A 23,775-nucleotide genomic window follows, 5' to 3' on the forward strand; every position below is an offset into this window, starting at 1 on the left:
AAATAGCTAGAAATCTGTCATATACATATGAAAGTGTGTAACATCCCCGTTCATTTGCGGGGCGAACGAAAATCTTTGGTCGGGAAAAATCAAAGTTATCCTCATTTGAAGTTTTTGAACTTTTTTCCTATGGGGCGAAATTTCGTCTATTTCAATTTAGTATTGTTACATTTTATAACTAAAACACACATTCGGTTGAAATCCAAAATTCATAAATGTGTCTTACAGTTGAGAATAAACCCAACCAATTACACTTTTCTGTAGTGATTTATATACTCAATGGGCCCAGAAACATTTCTAAAAAAAGAATTCATCAAAATAATGATCTGAATATCAAAAGCATTGCGGTTTTTGGGAAAGGGGTGTGCATTTTGATCAGAAAATCTCCAAAATTTTCAATAAAACCTTTACAACTTTTTTCCCTCATTTTCAATCACTTTGCGTGCTTCAGGAAAAATGTTCCTTGCATCATTTCCCATAAGAAATGATATGATCTGAACCATAAATCATGCCCATGTAGACTTATAACAATACTAAATTGAAATAGACGAAATTTCGCCCCATAGGAAAAAAGTTCAAAAACTTAAAATGAGGATAACTTTGATTTTTCCCGACCAAAGATTTTCGTTCGCCCCGCAAATGAACGGGGATGTTCCACACTTTCATATGTATATGACAGATTTCTTGCTATTTCTCAAAAAATACTACCCCCCTGAAAAAGACACCGTGGCTTTATATAGCCAAAAAACCGCTTTTCGTTTGTGGAGCAGGGGGCCATTTTTTGATTCATTTTTTTGAACATTTCTCTCTAAGTATTAGTGAGTTCTTTTCAAAGGAAATAATTGTTTTTTTTAAATGTTATTCCTAATCTGTCAAAAAAGTAACTAGTTGCCTAACAATTTGCATTTTTATCACTTTTGAAGATGTTTGCCAACCAACAAGAAACTACTTTTGTCAACAGAATATTCTTTCGAGTTTCGATGTACTGTAGGGATTTATTCACCTAATGATGCATCAAACTAAAATGCAGTATAAGTTACACTCAAAAAAATGAGTTCGCGTAAACGTGAACAGAGTTTATGACAACGGGAACCAAGAAGAAAACTGTTCAACTTTCATGGTGCAATTTTGAATTTTGCACCATATTTTTTTCTGATCTTTTCGATAAAAATATTTTTATTTTTTTTAATCAAGGCTAACATTTCAAAAGGGCCAAACATTCAATATTACGCCTTTTTGAAATGATAGACTTGATTTATTTTTTTAAATATTGTTTTCAAAAAGTTCGGAAAATTTCACGAATGTTTCATATTTTAACATTGCAAATCGGACCATTAGTTTCTGAGATATCGACGTTAGAAAATGGTGGGTTGTTTGGGTGAGACTTAGAAAACATCAATTATCCAGTTTTTAACCCCTTCTCGCCCAGAGCAAAATCGAGATTTTTTTCGTTTTTTTACATAACTCGAAAGGTCTTTTGATTACATAACCAACGATGGGTCGGATGATGAATCCGGACATAGTTTACATACATTTAAGTGGGATCCGGCTTCCAAAAAGTACATCAATATCACTTAAGTGGTCGTATCTCGAGACAGGGTTGCCAGATCATCAATGTTTTGGAATCATTGGAAATGTCTTTTGATTACCTAACCAACGATGGGTTGGATGATGAATCCGGACATAGTTTATATGCATTTAAGTGAGATCCGGCATCAAAATTCCAGGACCCGATTCGCAACATTGACACTTTTTTATACGTAACTTTTGAACTACTTATCGAATCTTCAAACAATTCAATAGTGCAGTATGGGGCACCAAACCAGACCGAATGCAACTTGTTTGACTCAAATCGGATCAACAAGTGCCGAGAAAACTTGGCAAGAATTTTGAGCACCAAGGGGAATACGAACACACATACACACACACACTGAGTCTGAATCGGTAGGTATACATGAATATAGGTCTACGAGCTGTTTTTCAAAAGTTTATTTTTCGAGCAGGATTATAGCCTTACCTCAGTGAGGAAGGCAAAATGAATAACTGCTACTATTTTCAAAAATGTTACCTGAAAATGGCTTTAACTTGAAAACGGTGCACTTTTTCAAAATTTCATTAAAGTACTTTTTGATTGCAAATTTGATTTTACATCGAAAAATGAAGTTGAAAAATGTTTACGACCAATATTTTGATTTTTTGAAAATATCAGTATTGATTCAAAAATTCATAACTCGGTCAAAGATTTTTTGCCCCTTCAGGAAATTTCAGAAAAGTTGGCTTTTGATGTCTCCTAAAACATATCAGAAAATGAAAAAAATGTTAAAATAGTGTTTTTTTTTTGCAAATTAACTTTTAGTGACAAGAAGGGAAATTAAAAATCACCGAAATTGTTTTTACCCTGTATCTTTTTTTCTCAGTGTAGTCCTTATCCATACCTACAACTTTGCCGAAGACACCAAATCGATCACAAATTATATGGACAAACTAATGATGCAAAATGGCTTCTTTGGGCATACCGAAGGCCCCAAAAAAGTTTCAGCCGGATTGAAAAATACAAAAATAAAATTAAAGAAAAAAAACCGATTTCGTAGAGAATTGCTCAAAAACAACATTCTGTTTATCTCAAAAACAACACATAAATACAAATTTTCAGAGTAATAATCGGTATTCAAGCGTAACTATTTGTGAAATGTTAATTCCCCAGGTTGTTTGGCCGAACAGTCTGTGATTTTTGGAATGTTTGCTTGCAAAATATTTTCAGGCCCTTGAAGACGTTGTGAAAAGTTCATCTTCTAATATTTTTTTTTGCGCTTGACGACGGTGTGAAAATTTGAAGTATTCTTTTCTTTTCCAAAAAGCTATAAACTCCAAAAACATTTGCAACTCTTTTCCTCTCAAAAGAGTTCACTCCCAGCTGCGAATAAAACAGGGAAAACAGGTGAAACCCTGATGGAGATTTCAAACTCAGCGCACGTACTTGTGCTACATAAGCAGGGGAATTTCTTTCCCCCGCTCGGATTAAAAACTATTTCTACTGTTGCACTTCTCGGGTGGGAAAAAGAGATTTTTCCGCACACCAACCGTGTCGTCGTCAGTTTCTAAAGTGTATGCAAATTAGTAAGTAAAGTACACAACGTTGCTTTTGAAAGAAAAAAGGTGGTTCCGTTTGAAATAAAAGAGGTTGTTTTGGTGATTTCGTTTCGTTTGGTGATTTTAGAATGAAACATTACAAAATAGCAATTATGATGAAAATGGCACAAAACTTCAGCTCAGGTTCAGTTCAATACACAAACTATTACTTTTTCAAAACTAAACGCAACAAAACCAAAGTTTTTTCCCGAACTGGCAGCAAATATTTCCTCACGTTTTCGCCATCATAGTGCAATATTTTCCACTCGAGTGGGAAAATCTCACATGTGGCACTACAGCAGAGTGAGCACGGTGCAGATATCGTGTGAAAGTGGTATAATGTGCATTTCGCTTCAACACGTCGTCTTATGTTGCCATCAGAGTGGTGCTGGCACACAGGATATGGCAGATAAACTTTCTTCTATTTCGAAGCAAACTTTTCATTTCCGCATTCAAGATTTCTTTTTTCTTTCCCCTGGCGGCGGTGGAAAGCCGCAACGAAAACTTCCGATATCAATACATATTCAAATAAAGCTCGCTCGCTTTTTTAGCTCTCGTGTGGGAAAAAAAATCCGAAGTGAGATGTGTTTCAACACATTCGAAAGATAAATTTTCCTTTAAGATCATTTTGCATGTTTCTTTTTCCGAGGAGGGCAGACAGTATTGTCAGAGCGTGAGAAAAGGATTTCATAGAAGAATTTGTCTGCTTTTCGGGGACTGGCGCGACCAGAAGCAAACAGGAAGAAACATTGGCAGGAAGTGCGCAATATTTTATAGTTTCCTGGCTCAAGGAGTGTTGTTGAGAGTGGATGACAGACCCGAGTGCAGTGCACCAGAGTGCACCATTTCAGGTTGCAAATTATTGAAAAACACGTATTTTTTCGCATGTTCAAAAATGGAAGGGGTTGTACCGCCCCTCCGTCAAGAGATATCAAAAAACGGACCTCAGATTCGTGATCAGGGACAAAAGTTACGCGTACTCAACATTCAGAAAAACGTATTTTTCATCAAAAAATAACAAAAATAGTTTTTAAACACTCCCGTTTTTCGTTACTTAACTGTAAACATGCCATGAAAAAAAAATTATGAACATTTCGAATCTGCAAAAATCCCGAATTGTTATTTTTCATATGAAAAACAAATCTTTTTAAAATTCGTGTTTTTTTCTACCACGGTTATTTTTTAGAGTGTTACAATGATCTACAAAATTGCAGACCAGTGATTCCACGTCAAACCAGCAGGATCCAGATCAGAAGTGCTTCGATTTGGCTCAAATTTGGTGTCTGGGTTCCTTATGTAAAATATAATTGCATCCATATTTTTTTTCTGCTAGTTAGGGTGGTCAACTGGTCATGTCACAAAGAAAGAGGTGAGCAACTCTCTACCAAAATCGGAAATGAATTTTATTTGTATTTTTTGATTTTCTAGATTTTTTTATATGTTTTAGGGGACAAAAACCCGCAACTTTTGAGCTATAGAGAAGTATGGTTAAAAAATCTGCCGCCGAGATTTGGTTTTTTTTTTGCAAAAAATATGATTTTGGAAAAAAATCGAAATTTTATACTAAAACAAAATTTGACCTCATTTTTTTATGTAAAATTTAATTTGCAATCGAAATGTACTTTACAGATTTTATGATAAAGGACCATTTCTAAAAATATTTTTTTGGAAAAGTTCATAGAATTTGCTATGAAATTGTCTAAGAGACATTGAAGATTGGACCTCTGGTTGATGAGATACAGCGGCTTAAAGAAAAAGCAACATGAAAAGAAGTTTTCTAAGCCTCACCCAAACAACCGATATCTCAGTAACCGACCGATTTTCAATGTTAAAACATGAAAAATTCGTGAAATTTTCCGATTTTTTCGGAAACAATATATTGATTTTTTAAAATCAAGACTAACATTTCATAAGGGCGTAATATTAAATGTTTGGCCCTTTTTAAATATTAGTCTTGATTCAAAAAACCGGTCCATTAGTAACTGAGATATAGACATTAGAAAATGGTGGGTTGTTTGAGTGAGAGTTAGAAAACTTCAATTTTCCTGTTTCTTTTTCTTTAAGCCGCTGTATCTCACCAACCAGAGATTCAATCTTCAATGTCTCTTAGACAATTTCATAGCAAATTCTTTGAACTTTTCTAAAAAAATATTTTTAGAAATGGTCACTCATGGTCACTATTTTTAAAAATCGAAAAACTGCTAATATTTCGTTGAAATCAAATTTTCGGTGGCAAAATGTTTAAAACGGAGCCCTTTATCATAAAATCTGTAAAGAACTTTTCGATTGCAAATTCAATTTTACATAAAAAAAATGAGGTCAAATTTTCTTTTGGTACAAAGTTTCGATTTTTTTCAAAAATCACCATTTTTCAAAAAAAAAAAATAACTTGGCGGCAGATTTTTTGACTAAACTTCTTGCGGGTTTTTGTCCCCTAAAACATATCAAAAAATCTCGAAAATCAAAAAATATGTATTTTGGGAATTGCCGAAGACACCATTGATCAGAAAATTCACTCAAAAGTTACAGCTGTTTGAATATTTACGTACCATTTTTGTATGGACAGCAGCCAAAACTGTATGGAGACTTGTATGGGTGAACCAATGACACAAAATAGCTTCTTTGGTCTTAGGAAATGCCCCCACAAAGTTTGAGCCCAATAAAAAAATACAAAAGACCGATTTCGTAGAGAATTGCTCTATTTTGGAGACCGAAATTTTTATTCGGTTGATTTTCTCCTTCCATCTTTGATTTCTTTTGATCGAAGGTCAAATTTTGGTGAAATATGTCATTTCTCCCAAGGAATATTCTTTAGAAATTTGATGGATATGTATGTACATGAATCTATGGATCTTCAACGACGTTTTTAGAGACATTTTCTGCTCTCCTCCCGACGAAATATTTCGATTAAACCAGAAAAATGTCAAGAAAGAGCCCGTAATGATGCCAAATATCAGACCTGCCGTTTTTTATCTTCTTCACCTTGAGGAATTGTGAAAACAAATGTGAGTTCCTTTTCATTCCATGGAGACGCCAGGTGGATAGTTTAGGATGTCATTCTGCGCCGCCTCCATAACTGCTCAAGCTGAAAAAACAATCAAAAGGACACCAATTTCGGATAATTTGCAAAACAAAAAATTAAAACCTTTTTTACAAAACTAGTTTGAGTTTATTGCTTCTCTAGTGATGCACTTACAAAGAGATTCTTTTTTCCATTTTTTTTTATTTCATAACCTAATCAACAGTGTTTCTTTTTGTTTTTTTACTATCCTTAATTGTGCCTTACCTAAGTGTGGGGGGAGATTCCATTCTGGGAGAGGGGGGGTTAGTATCCCAGTGGGGTAAGTTAAAACTGAGTTTTTCCTCTTCCATTGGTTTTGCGCGCACATAAATGGGTGCATTTACACACGACACTTTTTCTGGTTCTTCCTGATGTCAAATTAAGTTTTCCTGCCAAAACACACATCACTCTCGATTGGGGAGCATTTTAACAACTATTCTCATGGGATTATGGGGGTGGCTGGCCTTATTTCACTGGGTGCAGGTTTATTAGCAAAGAGGTTAAAAAATGAACAAGCTTCTGTTTTAAATATTGACGTTAATTAGGGTAACTTAACGAATTATTGCCACTGGTTTTTTTTTGTGAGTTTGTCGTTTCACACGCTTTTCGTCACTTTTGGTTGGTGAACTGATTGATGTCTTTTTGCGATTTGGGCTCGCAATTTGACTAGATTGGTGGTGTTGGTTTCCTCCATCATTAATTGCTGATAAACTTGTCTACTTTATACGAATACTACACAGTTTGTTCGGGGGTTGTTTTGTGATGTGTGTTAGTGCGGTTTGCTGTGTGTTTGTGTTTTGATTTTATAATAATCCTTTTTATTCCGATTTATGTTTAATGGTTTCGTGTGTTTGTGTGTGAGATTTGTGTTAAAACGTTCACTACATTCGTCTATAGAAAAATTCGTCTAATTCTATAAAAAATCTTAATCAGCACCTAAAAATTCATCAATCATCTTACGCTCGTTCACGACTAATACAAAAAAAAAACATACCTTTCACCTCCACTCTCTTTCACTTTCTCTTTCTCTCACTTTGATCACATCTATTTCTTACACTTTTTGTGGTTGTATAAAGATATTCCTCCGCCGCGGCAGCAGCAACTGCACGCCACCGCCCCATCGGAGGGTATTTACAAGTACACTTTTGTAACACATTAAAAAAACGCCAGAACGCCCCACCCTAGAGGGCGCTGGAACCGTTGACGGCCACCAACTCCTCCTCCTAAGAAACCAGCCGCTTGAAGCCGGCCCGGTCGTGGCCGAGCTTGAGCTCCTCGTACAGCGACGGGTTCACCTCGGTGGCCATCGGGACGACCGAGTTGTTGTCGTGGCCTCCGAGGCCGGTCGTGGCCACCGTTCCGTTGGTGGTGCTGGCCCCCGTGCTGGCATGCAGCGATTCCTGCCGCCAGTCGGTCGTGCCCGGGGTGCCGGAGACGGCCGGGATCTGCGGGGAAGAGGTGAGAAATTCGGAAAGTTAGTAAAGTTTTGTGTTACAATTTTGATAGAATAGGTGCAACAAAACAAAACATTAAGTGCAGTCAACAATATCATACAGTAAAATACATTAATGGAAACAAAACATCGCTGTAAATAATACAATACAAACATAAGTTTCAGCTTAACATGTGACAATGACACTTTTTGCTATCAATGGAGCACCTTGAAACATTTTTCAACAATACATAAGCTTTGTGGAAACAATGCAGAGGATCACGTTTTTATAAAACTATATTCAACCAGAAAACTAGCTCTCGTAAAACAAATGTCTCACCGTTGAACTTATTTGGAAATTGGATACCACGAACAGTCTGATGTCCCTTGAAGTGTTGATCGGTGGTGATGAACTTGGTGATGAACTTTGCAAATTTTGGCTATTTTGAACTTAACTCTCATTTCACATGGTTGGATGAAACATTTTGAACAGTTTAGCAAAAAAAAACTTTTTTATGTGAAATGAAAAAGGTTCCAACAATTTTGTTTCGCTTGGTTTGAGCGAAAATTGATATAGATAATTCATGAAAATAAACTCAGCGGTATTGTACCTAAAAAAGTCACTTATATTGAAAATATTGCTTTGCTTCCAACTATGTTCAGCCTTAAGGGAGCATAATTAATAAATTATGTCAATTTAATCATTAGTAAGATTTCTTTTAATGTTGCCTTTGACAAAAAAAAAATAAAATATTTGTTAACTTACAATATAAAGTATTTAAAGGATCCAAGTTTGATCAAAATTCTTTCGAAATTGATTTTTTCATCAAAAATATCTATTTTTCAAAACCATTAGCAAAAATTTCAAAATTTTATTAGAAAATTGTTTTTGCAACGTTTTAACTTGTAGCCTTTAAACTAATTTAAGCTGTTCTTGCAAAAAAAAACTGACTATGCAATTTTACAATTCGAATTTATTTTCATTTTGAAAGACATGACACTTTGAGAGTATTTTATACTTGTACCCTCAAGGGGGTCAAAAAAGTTGGAAATGCGACTTCAACCGGCTGTATCTTCCTTGGAAAAAAAAAAGTTGGAAATGCCTTTTTCATGGTTACTTAGGGTAGATGCATGATGATTATTTTTACCAAATTTTGCGTTCTTGAAAATATTGTAATCGGAGAGCCCGCTTATTTAACCAGAAGATTCCCTTTAGCGACAATTCAACGGACGTATTGGCTCTGTCTTTTTTTTAAATAATAATTGGGCAAAAGAAGATCACAGGCTTTGTTTTTTTCAAAACTGCATTTTTTTCTGTAATTTTTTTACAGAAAGCTCTTGCCCTCTGACCACTTTTTTAAATGATGATGTAATGGCTTTGAGATACAGCAATGTCTTAATTTCAAGATATAACATCATTTAACTTTCACTTTTATGAAATGTTATTCTCGAGTGCAACTGGATCCACACATGCAAAAATGGCTTATATAAGCCCAAGATAACGAAGATAACATGTAATCAAAGTTTCAACGATATCGGGTACAACAGAATCCTGGTATGACATGGAATTGCTCTATTAATTTAAACATATTTTATTGCACATTGCAACGATTTTAAGACAATCGAGCAAGTTGTGGAAAGCTCTTCACAAATGTGCACACCTCAAACTACAACAGAAAAAAAAACTGCCTAAGACACACACCCTAAAGCCTTCTTCAAATCGATGATAGCTTTAATCCTAGACACTCACAACAGTAGGCAAGCGGGGTGGAGAGGGGGTGTGCATTCAGATGTGTTCATATTTGAGGTGTGAATATTGTTTGGCTGTGCGTTGAATTAAGTGCAAAATTGGCAATATAAAATGATCATTTATTCAAATAATTGTATTACATCAAATTTAATGAAAAGTATGTTTGAGCTCAAAACTGAAGAAGTCTTAGACTTCCCTGAAGAATTCTTCAGTTGTTTTTTCAATTGAAATAAATTGTTGTTTGATAAACAGGCTATTTAAAAAGCTATACTGCCCATGTTCGCATAAATGTCCCATATGCAAAAACAGCAAGCTGAGAAAAACGCATTTGAAGTTTGTCCCATACATAAGGCTACGTGTTAAGTTTTCGCGAAAAAACTGGATTTCCTCCTGATTTCTAGAACAAAGTACTGGATGTTATAGGCTCTTTCGAAAGAGCACACAATTTTGAACCAAACTGCATCATTAACTCGAAATCGATGAAAATGCATATGGGACATTTATGCGATCAGGGGCAGTATACAATTCAAAACATCAAATTTCTGGAGCATTTGAATAAGCATTTTGACAGCTGGAACTATTATGCAAATTCCGAGACAACATGTAACTATTTAATAAAACCCGCAGCGTTAAACGGTAGCTGTGGAGTAGGGTGGTCCAAATGCGGGCTTATTCGCCCGGAGCTTTTTCCCCTGAAATCAAAGATTGACACATCAATAGGCTAAATTCCAAATTTGAGCTCATTCTGACCACGGGAACCCTTCCCTCTAAGCCCTTGAAGTTTTTTTATGGGAAAGATCTTGAAATCCAATTAGAGTGTAACATAATTTCGTAGCAAAATCTTTCGCCTTTGGGAAGCTAGAAAATTTAGGGGAAGTTACTAAAAGTTGCACGTCAAAAGTAAAACGGCAATTTGGATCGAAATGTTGATTGAAATTTAGTAGGTAAAAACTCAGTACAGTCATCTCACATATTCGGAACACCCACAAATTCGGAACACTTTTGTGATAATTTGTCAATAGCATGCCAAATGCATCTTTTCTGGCGACCCTTCTATTTTTAGGACCATTATTTGGACATTCTCTTGCTATTTCACTAGCAAAAGGAGTTCTTTTTGAATAAAAAAAAACTACATTTCGAGACTGTTTTGTTCAGAGCTGCAAAACACTGCCTCCAAATTGCCTGTTCCATAATTGTGGGCTGTTATTGTGCCTCCCACATTTGTGGAACACCTGAATTAATCTGATATTTTCACAATAAAAGTTATCAGACCATTTATAAAACATTACTGAACTTGAATTTCATTGGTTTCAGTGTATGAAGTAATTATTTTGTAGAAAATATGTACTCCTTGAGAAAATCAAAGTTTGTTTACATCCGTAAGAAAAAAGGTGCAGGTGGTTATGTTACACATGACCAGTATGACAAAGAACTTTGCTAGATGATTGTTGAAATTTTTGATTAGAACGTCCGGTCCAAATTTCCCCATGATTCCCTTATAATTACACAAGACAACTCTTTTGTGGTCAATTTCGTGGCCCTGAAACAGGCTGTTTGATTTATATAGTTTTAAGACATAATATCAACGTCCTATCGAACTAAGAGGACGGAAATTGCAAGTGGAGCTGAACTGCCCTTTTCAGGGCTCTAATTGATTACGAAATAGTTATTCTAAATTTCCAGAAACAGATTTCAGAAGTTATATATTACCTCAACTCTTATGGTTCCGAAAATGTCCCCCATCGGAACACTCGCTGGGGCCTCCGGCCACTCCAGGTGGTGGCCACTACTGCCGAAATGTCAAATTTCATGTCCAGTATCAAAAACCCTGAAGTTTGATACCCATTTGGATGTAACAAAAATGACTTTTTGGCGGGCATTCAGGGGTTTGTTCCGTTGGGCATACTGAGCCCAAATCCCAAATATGAGCTTGATTGGACGTAACAGGAGCTGGCGCTCCGCCCTTCAATTTTAAATGGGATTTAACCCGTAATTTTTTTTTTTTCAAAAATGTCAAGTTTTGAGGCATTTTGGCCACCAATGCGTTTACCAAAAACATCACTGGCGTGTAGGCCAGTTCCTTGCGCATCTTTTGGTATATATAACATTGAAGTTTGGAGCATCGTGGAAGTCGGTACAGACCTTCAAAGTTGCCCAACGGAGCAAACCCCTGAATGCCCGCCAAAAAGTCATTTTTGTTACACTCTAATACCCATATTGCCCCAACCGGCTCCGTGGCTTAATGGTTACGGCTTCTGTCTCCCAAGCAGAAGGTTCAGGGATCTAATCCCGGTCGGTACCTTTGAAATTTTGAATCAGGAATTTGAATATGAATAAAAACCAAAATGAAGTCAGGTGGGATTCGAACTCACACCTTTGGATTGGTGGTCTGGGACGCTAAGCAGTCGGCCATCAGAAGGTTTACACTCTAGCAGTGAATTGATCCGTAGTGTTGAAACATGTTTATCTTCTCATATTAAATACGCGCTGATCCCTGATTTGCCTGAGAGGATTGGAAGTCTAAATATAGATCGAGTTTCCTTCAGATGCCTGCTTCTATGTTTAGGCGGGGCCGAACAATGCCCAGCGACCTCGAAATTGGACCGCAAGGAGCTCTGTCATTCTGAAATGGGTCGTTGGAAGCAGCGCGAGGGCTATCACCACCTAATACCCGGGACTGAGATAAGCTGTATCAGCATTCGGCGGCATATACACAGTCTGATACAAATTATACTTTCCCTTAATTTCGCTACCGGTTAGCGGGTATTGGATTGGACCACACACACACACACTCTAATACCCATATTGCCCCAACTCTTATGGTTCGGCAAAAGTCCCCCCATCGGAACACCCGCCGGGGCCTCCGGCCACTCCAAGTGGTGGCCAATTCCAATTATCAATTCCCGCTCATGCCGGCTAGCATGTCTTGGCGTGTCCATGCCTCCAGGCTATCTACTCCCGGGCTGCTCCTGATGTGTTCTCGTCGACGTCCAGCAACAGAATGAATTTTCGGGACCGACCGAGCCGAGTTTTGTTAATTTAGATCGGGGACGTATGCCCCGCCTCTTTGCACCCATTCTCCTACATCTCCTTATTCGCTTTTTGCCGCGTCGACGATCCGAAAATTATGAGGTAGAGTGGGGGTGATTTTAGATACATCAATCTCATGTCTCTATATTGACTGATTGGGAAACGTTTGTTCAACCAACCAGCGTGCACCAAAAAGAGGGGAAATTTGCCGAGAGGGGAATTCGTCACGTAACGTTTTCGCTTCGCGAAAATTTTGGATTGACACCCCGTATAGAAACCTTAGGACAAAGTTCTTTGTCAAAAGTGTTCCGAATTTTAGATTTCAAGGGTCAATGTTTTTCTTTGAAAACTTGATATAAAACGTAAAAAATTACAGTCGTTCAATACATCAATCGAAAGATCACAAGAAAAGCTTTCGCATGAAGGTAAAAGCGAATCATTACGATCAATTATCGATTTGCTATGATTTTTTGAACATTGGCCGATCTGTAAACTGTTCCGAATACGAGGGATGACTGTACTTTGTCAATATGGGAAAAGATGTACCACGATTGGAAAGGAAACGAACATCCGTTTTCGCCAAGAACAATTAATCATAGCTAAAATTGTCATCAACAGGTGGTTAGTCGTTTTGATTGTATACAAACTGTACAGAAACTTGCAGCCATTTTCTGGCTATATATTTTCAGTTTTCTTACGCATGCCAATACCATTCCCACCATGCTTTTTATCACAGCATTCCAAATGATTTTTCATGTCATGCAAATTTTGACTTACTTTGGTGTTTTGTTTGTGTCACGATAAACACAAAGTTTTGTTTGGTTTTGGTGTAATAAATGACTTGTTTTAATCTCAAATTTGTTTGAAAAATTCAAATAATGATAGCAATTGTTTTTACTGTGAACTAGAACAACTAAACGTTAGACATCTAACAACTGATGCATTAACTATAGTTATGAGTGTCATTGAGCAATTAACTGTGAAATAAAAATCAAATTAAAAAATAAAATTATCGTGCCAATTTAGACAAATAACTGCTCTCTTCAAAACAACTCACCTGAACATGCTCGACGTTCATCTCCCGCAGGTAGCTCGGGTTCTCGAACGCCACCCCTCCATTGGCCTGTTTCTGCCCAACGCGTCGCTTCTTCATGATGACCAGGGCGGCGATGGCCAGCGCAATCGCCAGTATCCCAGCGATAATTCCACTAATGACGCCCGCATTCGACGCCTGCGAAGCCGATGTGATGTGATTGTCCCCGAGGGTAAAGCGCAGCGGTTCCGACAGGACCGACGCCCCAAAGTGGTTGCCGGCCTTGATGACCAGCTCGTACATGACGTTCGGTTTGAGCGCCTCGAGCTTGATGCTGGTTTCCTTGGCGTCAAGACGGCTCGTGCCGAGGCCGCTGATCACGTTGGACAGGTTGTCGGTGATCGGTTCCAGATCGTGCCAGAACACCCGGTAGCCTTCGACGGTGTGCGGGTTCTTGGTCGGGGGGTCCCATCTGGGGAAAGAGGGTGAGAAGATTTGAGGTTGAGGGTATAGTTTTATAGAAGTCTCAAAAAGTCAAAGTCTTCATACTCACTTGATCATAACTTCCTCATCGCTCAGCACCTGCACGTGCAGATTCTGCGGTGGTCCCGGCAGTCGCTCGCGGTTCTCCTGGAAGCAACCGACGATCGTCCGCGTGTGCTGCAGCGCACAAACCCCGGCCGGCGAAATCGGCTCTCCACGACACCAGTTCAAACACCGCCGCGGAACGTCCTTCGAAGCGCAACATCCCCGATGATCGGACCCGTCGGCGGCACACTTCATCAGCTTGTCAAAGTCCACCAGGCACTCGGGCCGATCGATGACCGACTCGATGTCGATGTAGAACGAACAGGCACTCATGCAGGCGGACGACACGTTCTGGGCCACGCAACACTCGGAGATGTTGCTGGAGGCCGCCGTGTTCCGGATGCGCACCGAGACGGCACGGGTCGACGAGCCGAGGGCGTTCTCGGCATGACAGAAGTAGTCCCCAACTTCCTGGGCGGTTAGCTTGTTGATCGTCAGGGTCATCGTGTACAGAGAGGTGTCCTGGAAGAAAACGAGTCAATAAGTTGGAACGATCGTCGAATAATGACCAGCAAGACACTCACGTCAACATCATTCCTCATCGACATGTCAAAGTTACCGCCCTGAATGACTGGGATTCGACCGTCGTGATCGCGCCAGAACATGGTCTTGGGGATGGGCCTCGCCCGCACTGTACACTTGAGATCAACCGACTCACCAACGGACGCTACCGTAATACCGGACGCTTGAATTCTTGGAGCAACTATCAGAAAAACAACAACAAACTCATTAGGATCCACCCGCACACACCTGTTCAACCTTGCAACTCACAGCTAATGTTGACCTTCTTGCTGGCCTGCATCGGGATGCCGTACCCGTTGTCGGCGTAGCACGAGATGTGCTCCATGTCGGTGGTGACGTTGTGGATCACCGTGATCATGTGCCGCGAGGTGTCCTGCCGCACGAGGTGGCCGCCCACGTACAGGGAGATTGTGGGCGCGGGGTTTCCGAGGGCCAGACAGAGGATCGTCATCGAGCCGCCCTCGGAGATGATGTCGGACGGGTGCACCGTTGGGGGCTGTGAATTTAGGAATGGGCAGTGTTGAGACTTTGATTTCGGGGTTTTCGATTAAAAATTAAACAAATGGATATCACTTTGACATAAGTCATTGGATAATGTCACCCATCTGTGAGGTGAAAGAACATGGGCTGAGAGTACAGTGAACGGAATGAGAGTAAAGTGCACGAAATGGCCAAGACCTTGAGTTAACTCAGGTTCAACTTACAAAATGTAAAATAATAAAACAAACAAAAAGTTTCTGTTACGAGGTTTGATCCCAAGCCTTCCAATTATAGAATATGTGCCTTCACAGAATCGGCCGGAAAATTAATATACTAGAATTTTCTCAAAAACCAAAATATGTACAGGGTTGTCACACTGAAATAAAAAAGTACCAAATTCCTAAATTATAGGAATTTGCCTCTTGCCTTTATTTAGTAATCGGGTTTTTTGGATTACTTCATAAGAAAAGGAGGCAAAATTCCTAGAATTTAGGAATTTGGTACTTTTTTTAATTTCATCGTACGCAAGGCGCGGATTTGCTGCTCCGGCACGGATTTCGCGCGGATGGCAATTTTGATAAATAAAATAATTGAGAGAGGTAGAATTACTATCATGTTATAAAGACAAATATTTTCAGGAATTAGAATTTTCGATGAGTGCAAACACATTGATTTCTTAGAAGTTGTTTACTAAAACAAATTTAAATTTTCTTCCGAAAATGTTTGTTAGTATTTTCTTAATAAGAAACGTCAAAACAATCTTCAAGAAAAGATTTTTATTGTAAATGTATTGTTAAAGACTTCTTAATTAAATTTATTACTACACTCAACTTATTTTTTGAAAATCTGCTAAAATTAAAAAAAAAAATTAAATTCTTTTGAGTTTGATTATTTTTTTAAATTCCGTTTTTAATCTTGTGAATCAAACTTTTTAATTGAAACATTCTTGGGGGAAAAATAAAAGATCACAATATAAAATAAAGCTCCAGTATTCAAAATTCGAAGTTTCATAAGTTTTAAAAATTAAGACCACTAAAATTTTTATAGTATTTCTTATTCAAAACTTTTTATATTCTGATTTGCAAATATAAAAAAATATCCAAACCTTAAAAATAATTCGAGATTTCTTAAATTCATTATTTTTAAAAATCTAAAAATCTAGACTCCAAAAATGTTGGAATAAAAAATAAAAAAATAATTATGATTAAATGTAAGAATTTAAAAAGTTAAACTTTGAAAAAATTCAAACAAATGAAAATTAAAAAAATACTAGAGAAAAAAAAAATATAATTCTTAAATTCTCAAATGCTAGAATGCTTAACATAAATTCTTAAATTCTTAAATTTCTGCATTCCTAAATTCCTAAATTCTGAAATTACTTAGTTCTTAAATTCCGTAATTCCTTCATTTCTTTATTATTTTATTCTTTAATTACTTAATTTCTAAGTTCTTTAACTTACATTCTTGAAAAAAAGAACCCTACACCCAACTGACAGTCGCATGATTGTGATGCATGGCGGCATGAAAGTATATCAGAATCTGCATGAAATCTGTCCTCATGCATTTTTTGCGATATAGGAGTATGACATTTTTGCCCGTTACCGACAATTATCGACATTACCGACGGCTTTTTGGTTGTATTTCACAAAAAAAAAAACTTAGCAGAACGAGGATTGAACCACCTACTTCTTGGTTATTGATCCGACACGCTACCACCGCGCCATGGACGCTTGATGAAAAGTGAGTGAAAGAGCACCAACATATGCTTCTGTTTGGAGTGTTGCTCGGGGACGGGCCAGCTTTATATGTGTTGGTGAGAACTGCAGATCGCTTAAATTTTTACACGCGGGCAAAAATGATCTACGGGCTTGCTGCAAAAAATGTTATAAAATATGACATTTTCTGCAGCAAATCCAATGTTGCAGATTTTGAGATATATTTTTCCTTTGGGTGAGAATTCATAAACTCTGGACGATTTAAAAAATTAAAAATTGTAGAATTCTTAAATGCTACCATTTTTGTCGTCATTTTTTAGGTTAGAGAAAGTTTTAGAAGAAAATAATACAATTTTCGTGTATCAACTTTGCTGAGTGCTTTGGCGAGTATTATCGAGTAGTATCATCGAGAACGAACTGTATAGAAATTTTAAGATTGTTAAAATTATTTATTTTAAATAATTTTTCCTTCTGTTGGCAATTCCATTGTTAGAATATCCAATTACATCAAAATGAACTATAGTACAAATCATAGTTGAAAGGTACTCCAAAACTCTATTAGGTTATAAGAATTACGAAATTGTGAATTGATTATTTACTAATAAAAACTAATTGAATTGAATTGAATTGAAAATTATTTATTTTATGTTCTTTTTTAACTTGTTTAAATTTTTTTAAATTAATTTTATTGCTTTTTAAATTAAAAATTCTAAATGTTTTAATTTTTGTTCTAAAATTTTTGTTATGGATAATTTGTCCATAACATTTTCGGCGTTTCAAGGTTCTGCGTTCTCAGATTCGGTTTCATGAGGCTATTCTGGATTTAAAATTTTATTTATTGATTATTGAATCCATTATAATGTATCCATAATTAGTAATGAGTATAATAGTTATAATAATTGGAGAAATTAAAAATTTGATTTTGTGAAAATTTAAATATTTTAAATTAAAGACAAAGTGAAAATCCAAAAATTCGTATTGATTGATTGATTGATACCTCTATTTTAAATTTCATAAATTAAAGAAAAATAGTATCCTCATTACCTCTTTTTTCTAAATTGGGTTACAAATTAATTAATGAAAAATGGGAAATTTTCAAATTATTAAGTATTATATTTATGATTTTTTTTGCTACCCTCCAAAAGAGGAGGGTTTTTTTTTAATCATGACTTACATTGAAAAGGCCTAAATAGAATTAATAGAATCGATCAGATAACCTCTTTCTTCAACTTTGATCCAAATCATTTATTTTTCCCTTGTTTAGGAGGTCATTTTGAGCAACTTTCATTCTACAAAACCTTAACTTTGCTTGTTTTATATTTTTCTTGTTTTTTTTACAGTATAAACATTACTGCATACTTATTTTTACATAACACAGAGGAAATGTTAGTGAGAAACACAGCCAAAGTTGACACCAGAAAAATTACATTTTTAAAAACATTGGCAAAGTCACATAAAACAAGTCAAACTTCCAACCATTGAATTTTCTTAAATTTTAAGATTTCATCTTTCCAATGGTTTTAAAGATTAAAAATAAGTTGTAAAATGGATTTTTGCCGAATTTTTAGATCGAAGCCCGCCTAGAGGCGGGGTTGGGTTGTAGCGGGTGAAAGTTAAAATACTTAATCACGGTACTCACATCAACGAACGCCGGCAGGGCTGGATCGGTCCACGCCACCAGCGTCTCCGACGGCAAGCTGGTTCCCTTGGCACCGAGCGCCACCACGTATATGATATGCTGGGTGTTTGGTTGCAGGTTCGCAATTCGGACCCACAACAGCCGGGTATCGATCACGGTGAAGTTGTTGGCGACCTTGTGGATAACCCGGTACGTGATGGTCTCGTGCGGGTGAGAGAACTCTGGCGGTTGCCACGCCACGGTGATCCAGGTTGCACTGTGGGATGATACCGAGAGGGAGTGGGGAGGTGAGGGTGCGCCGTACACGGTACTGGCCGAGTCGGTTCGGGAGGTGTTGATTAGAAGCATGGATGAGGGGAGGGACGTTCCGTGGAGTCCGCGAGCGATCACCGTGATGCGGTAGAGGGCTTTGGGTTCCAGATTGTTCAGCTCGATTTCGGTTTCCGTGGTGTTGATTTCCTGCGAAAAGGGAGATTTCCAAGTTTAGAACTGAGGTTTTTGGTAGTCGAACCCCCAATCACTTACATTCTCCAGCTTGATGATCGTCTCGTACATGGTCATGTTGTCGACCTTCCCATACTGCACCAGATAATCGCTAGCCTTGATGTCGGTATTGTTCGGATCAACCTCCGACGGAACCCACGCCAACGAGATGCTAGTGTTCGTCACCGACGTCACGTGCAGATCTTCGACCGGCGATGGAATGTGGCCAATTCCCTCCTCGAAGCACTGAATGATGTTGCCGGCGTACGGTAGGCAATCCGCTGGACTCTGGGTGATCACTCCCCGACATAAGGATTGACATTTGGGTGGGACGGCACGGCGGGCGCAGCAAGGACTGTGATTCCGTCCTCCGGCGCTGCATCGGACAATAGTTCCGATTTGACCGCGGCAGGTGTTGCCCAGCTTTTGAAGGTCGGACATTTTGACGTCGTAGCTACAGAGGGGTGCGCACTGCGGGAGTAAACCGGAAGCGTGGCAGCACGCGGACATGTTGTACGCTGGGGTGGCCTTTTCAAGCTGAATCTGTTTGGAAGTTTATTATGAGCATACGAATATAATTTCAATTGCACCTTCAAAGAACCTACCTCTCGTTTCGTTTGAAACACCAACCGCGGCGAAGGTCCTCCCTTCCCGTGAGCATTGACCGCCACCACAAACGCCTCGTAGTACTGACCCGCTTCCAGATCCTCCACAATCACCGGCGACTGTTCCCGTTCAATAACCGAGTACTCTTCACCACTTCCCAGCCTCCTGTAGTGCAAATGATAGGAAACAACCGTGTCCGGCAGGATCTTTGGCGGATTCCACTCCAGAACCACATAGTGCGGATCAACCAGGACGGCCTTCAGCTTCGACGGAGGCCCGGATAGAACTCCGTACCCCTGCAGCAGACAGCTGCTGTAGTCCGACATGTACTGCAGACACTTGAACTGGTTAAAGTTGATGGCCTTGACGGTGCCGGAGCAGAACGAGAGACACCCGTCGGGGATGCCGCGGGCTTTGCAGCACGGCGTGTGGTCCATCTTGTTGGCCAGACAGGCAAACGTAATGTTGGCCCACGGGGCGCACACCATCAGGTCCGGAACCTCGGTAAAGTCCGCCTTCACCGGGTCGCACATCTTGTCCAGGCAGGTGCGGTGGGTGACGCCGTTTTTCATGCAGCAGCCGCGGACGTCTGGGTGGGGTGGTAAATAAGAGAGAGGGAGGGGAAAAAGAATGAAAAAAGCAGCCTCAAAGAACATCCTCTTTCAAATTGAAATGTTCCCCCGGGGGTATCGTTGCTCTTTTTGAGAGTCACGGGGACCACGTCGCAGCCACAGCCGCCGGAAAAGTGGTACAACTTGGCTGGAGGCGGTGGATAGTGATTGAAGTTAGAAAATATAGTTAAGAGTTTGTGTTTTGATTTTTTTATTTTATTGAATGTTGTAGTAGTAGAAATCACAATCAATAGTTCTTTTTGATAATTTATCATTTTAAACTCTGTTTCTACAAGCCTTGTATAGTGCTTGATTTATGAGTAAAGTTGTAGAAACATCTTCTATCTTCTATAACGTCATGATTCGAATTCCCGGACGCTTCGAAACCCGGACACTCCATCTTGTTTCATCAATTATTTGGATATAAGTTCGCATTATGAATGTCAAAACTGTGTTATTTGATGAATTCCTTCATCAACATTCATTTAAAGTTTGTTTGAACGCTGTAGTTAATGTCAAAACAATTAAATACAATAAAATTATAAGTTTACCAAACATGCGAAACATTTCACTTGAAATATTTCATAGGCGTTCGAAGCACCGGAAAGGCAAAGCAGAAATTTATGGTTTCGATTTCATTAAATTCTAGCAAATTTTTATATAAACTATCGATTGTTTTGATGTTTACAGCTTATTTGAGACCTAAAGAATGCCATTCACTAACATTTCAGTCCAAATTTGTGCGATTCATAAGTAAAATCGAGTGTCCGGAATTCGAAGCAAAAGTGTCCGGATTTCGAATCAGCTTTTATCAGTGTCCGGGATTCGAAGCACAACAAGTCATTTTAATTTAAAAATTCTGATGAAAAATTGTTAGAAAAGACATATTTTGCATGCATTTTCTTGAAACTGACTGTTTATACTACATCCTGATGATATTTCTACATTTCCAACTTATTACATGTTTTTTTGCCAGCTATAATTAAAATGATATGCTACTAAGTGTCCGGATTTCGAATCATGACGTTATATATAAAAAATTTCGACGGTTTTGTTCGAACGCGAATCAGTTCAATACGGAACAACGGATCGGTGCGCTTTTTACTGCGTTGGGTTCGTATAAGCTCAAGGAAGGTTTATACGCTAACTGATTGACCCTTTGGCCACTCTAGAACCGATTCCGGAGCATCGGCAAATTGTATGGAAAAAGTTACGTAAAATCAAATTTTGATCACAGGAGGCTGAATAAGCAAAAAAGCAAAAAACGTCAACAAACGAAAAAAGGCAGAACGAAGTTTGTCGGGTAAGGCTTGTTTTTTTTTATAAATATTAAGAATGAATTTTCAGTTTCAAGAAATAATCTAGCGTGACATCATGGTCTCACGGACATTGCTACCCCACCTCTTCCTCCTCCCTAGAGCATGACGTTCTTTATGGATGACGCTGTATTTTCGTTTTTTTTTGTTTAAGTTTAAACATTATTTACGAAAACTAACGTCATGATTCGAAATCCGGACACTTAGCAGCATATCATTTTTGTTATAGCTGGCAAAAAATCATGTAATAAGTTGGAAATGTAGAAATATCATCAGGATGTAGTACAAACAGTTAGTTTTAAGAGAATGCATGCAAAATATGTATTTTCAAACAATTTTCATCAGAATGTTAAAATTAAAATGACTTGTTGTGCTTCGAATCCCGGACACTGATAAAAGCTGATTCGAAATCCGGACACTTTTGCTTCGAATTCCGGACACTCGATTTTACGTATGAATCGCACAAATTTAGACTGAAATGTTAGTGAATGGCATTCTTTAGGTCTCAAATAAGCTGTTAACATCAAAATAATCGATAGTTTATATAAAAATTTGCTAGAATTTAAGGAAATATAAATTTCTGCTTTGCCTTCCCGGTGCTTCGAACGCCTATGAAATATTTCAAGTGAAAAGTTTCGCATTTTTGGTAAACTTATAATTTTATTGTATTCAATTGTTTTGGCATTAACTACAGCGTTCAAACAAACTTTAAATGAAGGTTGATGTTGGAATTCATTAAATAACACAGTTTTGACACTCATAATGCGAACTTATATCCAAATAATTGATAAAACAAGATGAAGTGTCCGGGTTTCGAAGCGTCCGGGAATTCGAATCATGACGTTATTGATATTTATTTAAGAAAAGAAAAAAGACTTTGGCATCTGCTTATAGCTAATTTACCTGTTGTTTAAATTGAAGAGTCACAAGATTTGTTGTGAATATTCTTCCTTTTAAACAGTTATTGTCTGCTATGATTTTTTTAACAGAAGGAAAAAAGATACCTCAAAATTCAAATAAAAAATATTTCCGCATTTTTTGTTCATAATGAATATTTTAGCATTTATCAAAAAAAATTGAGTAATGAACAAAATAAATTCACTTCAAAACACAATAATTAAAACATTTTGTTTTTGAAAATCAATCAATGGTTGCAAGACATCCTGTCATTGATTTTAAAAAGTTTTGAAATCCCTATTGCTAGAAAAAGTTCAAACTACAGCTTGATTTTTTTTATTCTCGCGCTTGATTTTGACCAGAAATAAAAAAAAAATATTGTAAAATTCAAAAAATCCTCTCTTGATAAAAAAAATATTTTTTTTATGACCTCTTCTATTTCCCCACCATCCATCCTACTAGTAACTTTTCCAACCACTGCGAAAAGAATCGTGAGAAAATGTGGCATACAAAAAGCGAGAGCGAACGACGGCATGCGGAAGAATTTCCACACCCCATAATCCCACCTCTCGAAATTATGGAGGAGGACGGGGTGCAAAGAAAACTAGAGCCCTGAAGTGGTGCCGCACGACGACGATGGCGAGTTACCTTTGATGTTTCTGCTCCAATTGCTCAGCGCGCCACGTCCTGTGAGCTTTCGTCCTTTTTTTTGCGCTCGTTTTACTTCAGTTCAACGGCAATATCGACCGTGCGCTTTTTTGATGGGGGTCTTATTCTTGAAGGGTTTGGCAGAGGGACAGGTGAAACAGCTCATTTTCGACATATTAAAGTTTATTGGATGGGGTATTAGAAGAGTGGAAGAATGCCGAAATTGCATTTTGGAGTAGAAGCTGAGATATAGCTACTTCCACTTTTGTTGATACAGACTATCATCATGGAAATAACTCCTTTCGTGCTTTTGATAAATTTGTTTTTAAAGAATAAATATTCTAACTTTAAACAGTTAGAGTAAATTGATAAATTATTAAGCGACCTCCAGCGCCCTTTTTCCTCGGGCTTTTAATCCCATAAAAGGACATTAACATGTCTACGTTGAGATGAGGTTGGGCACGAAAGGTGATGAATATTTTGTCATCAAGCTACTTTTTCTCCCCTTTTTTCTCGTAGGGAGCTTTATCCCTTTGGAGGGCCCACTTCTAAAGGATCATAAAATGTTGAGCCGTTTAATTTTTATGAGCAAAAGGACAAAGTCCACCCCCGCGAGGATTTAGAAGGGTGTCAAAAGCTCTTGGCGAAAAGCGTGAACTTTTTCTCGTCGTTCCCTTTTTTGATTTTTGACCCATTTCGAGCCGAAAGTGCCACTTTATCGTTTGTTAGGCAACATGTAACCAAATGTGCACAGTACATAGTCGTTGGATGTGGCAAACCCCCCCTCACTTTGAAAGCCTTTCGGGCGCGCTCTGCACATAATTGGATTACGGTT

General features: G+C 38.0%; 1 protein-coding gene across 1 annotated transcript in view; it reads right to left on the bottom strand.

Annotated features, from left to right (window-relative positions):
• Positions 1 to 6,279: 6,279 nt before the first annotated feature.
• The window catches only part of LOC6043172 (Ig-like and fibronectin type-III domain-containing protein 1), a 304,229-nt gene continuing 286,733 nt past the window's right edge, over positions 6,280 to 23,775 (bottom strand). Inside the window, exons 7-14 of the mRNA XM_038257502.1 lie at positions 19,468 to 20,057; positions 18,905 to 19,405; positions 18,380 to 18,838; positions 14,795 to 15,041; positions 14,548 to 14,726; positions 13,989 to 14,485; positions 13,460 to 13,907; positions 6,280 to 7,635 (exon numbers count right to left, since the gene is read on the bottom strand). Of these exons, the coding sequence (XP_038113430.1) occupies positions 7,414 to 7,635; positions 13,460 to 13,907; positions 13,989 to 14,485; positions 14,548 to 14,726; positions 14,795 to 15,041; positions 18,380 to 18,838; positions 18,905 to 19,405; positions 19,468 to 20,057 (3,143 nt within the window). The 3' untranslated portion in view covers positions 6,280 to 7,413. The remainder of the gene's footprint in view (positions 7,636 to 13,459; positions 13,908 to 13,988; positions 14,486 to 14,547; positions 14,727 to 14,794; positions 15,042 to 18,379; positions 18,839 to 18,904; positions 19,406 to 19,467; positions 20,058 to 23,775) is intronic.

Source organism: Culex quinquefasciatus, chromosome 2, assembly GCF_015732765.1.
Source record: "Culex quinquefasciatus strain JHB chromosome 2, VPISU_Cqui_1.0_pri_paternal, whole genome shotgun sequence".
Lineage (NCBI taxonomy): Eukaryota > Metazoa > Arthropoda > Insecta > Diptera > Culicidae > Culex > Culex quinquefasciatus.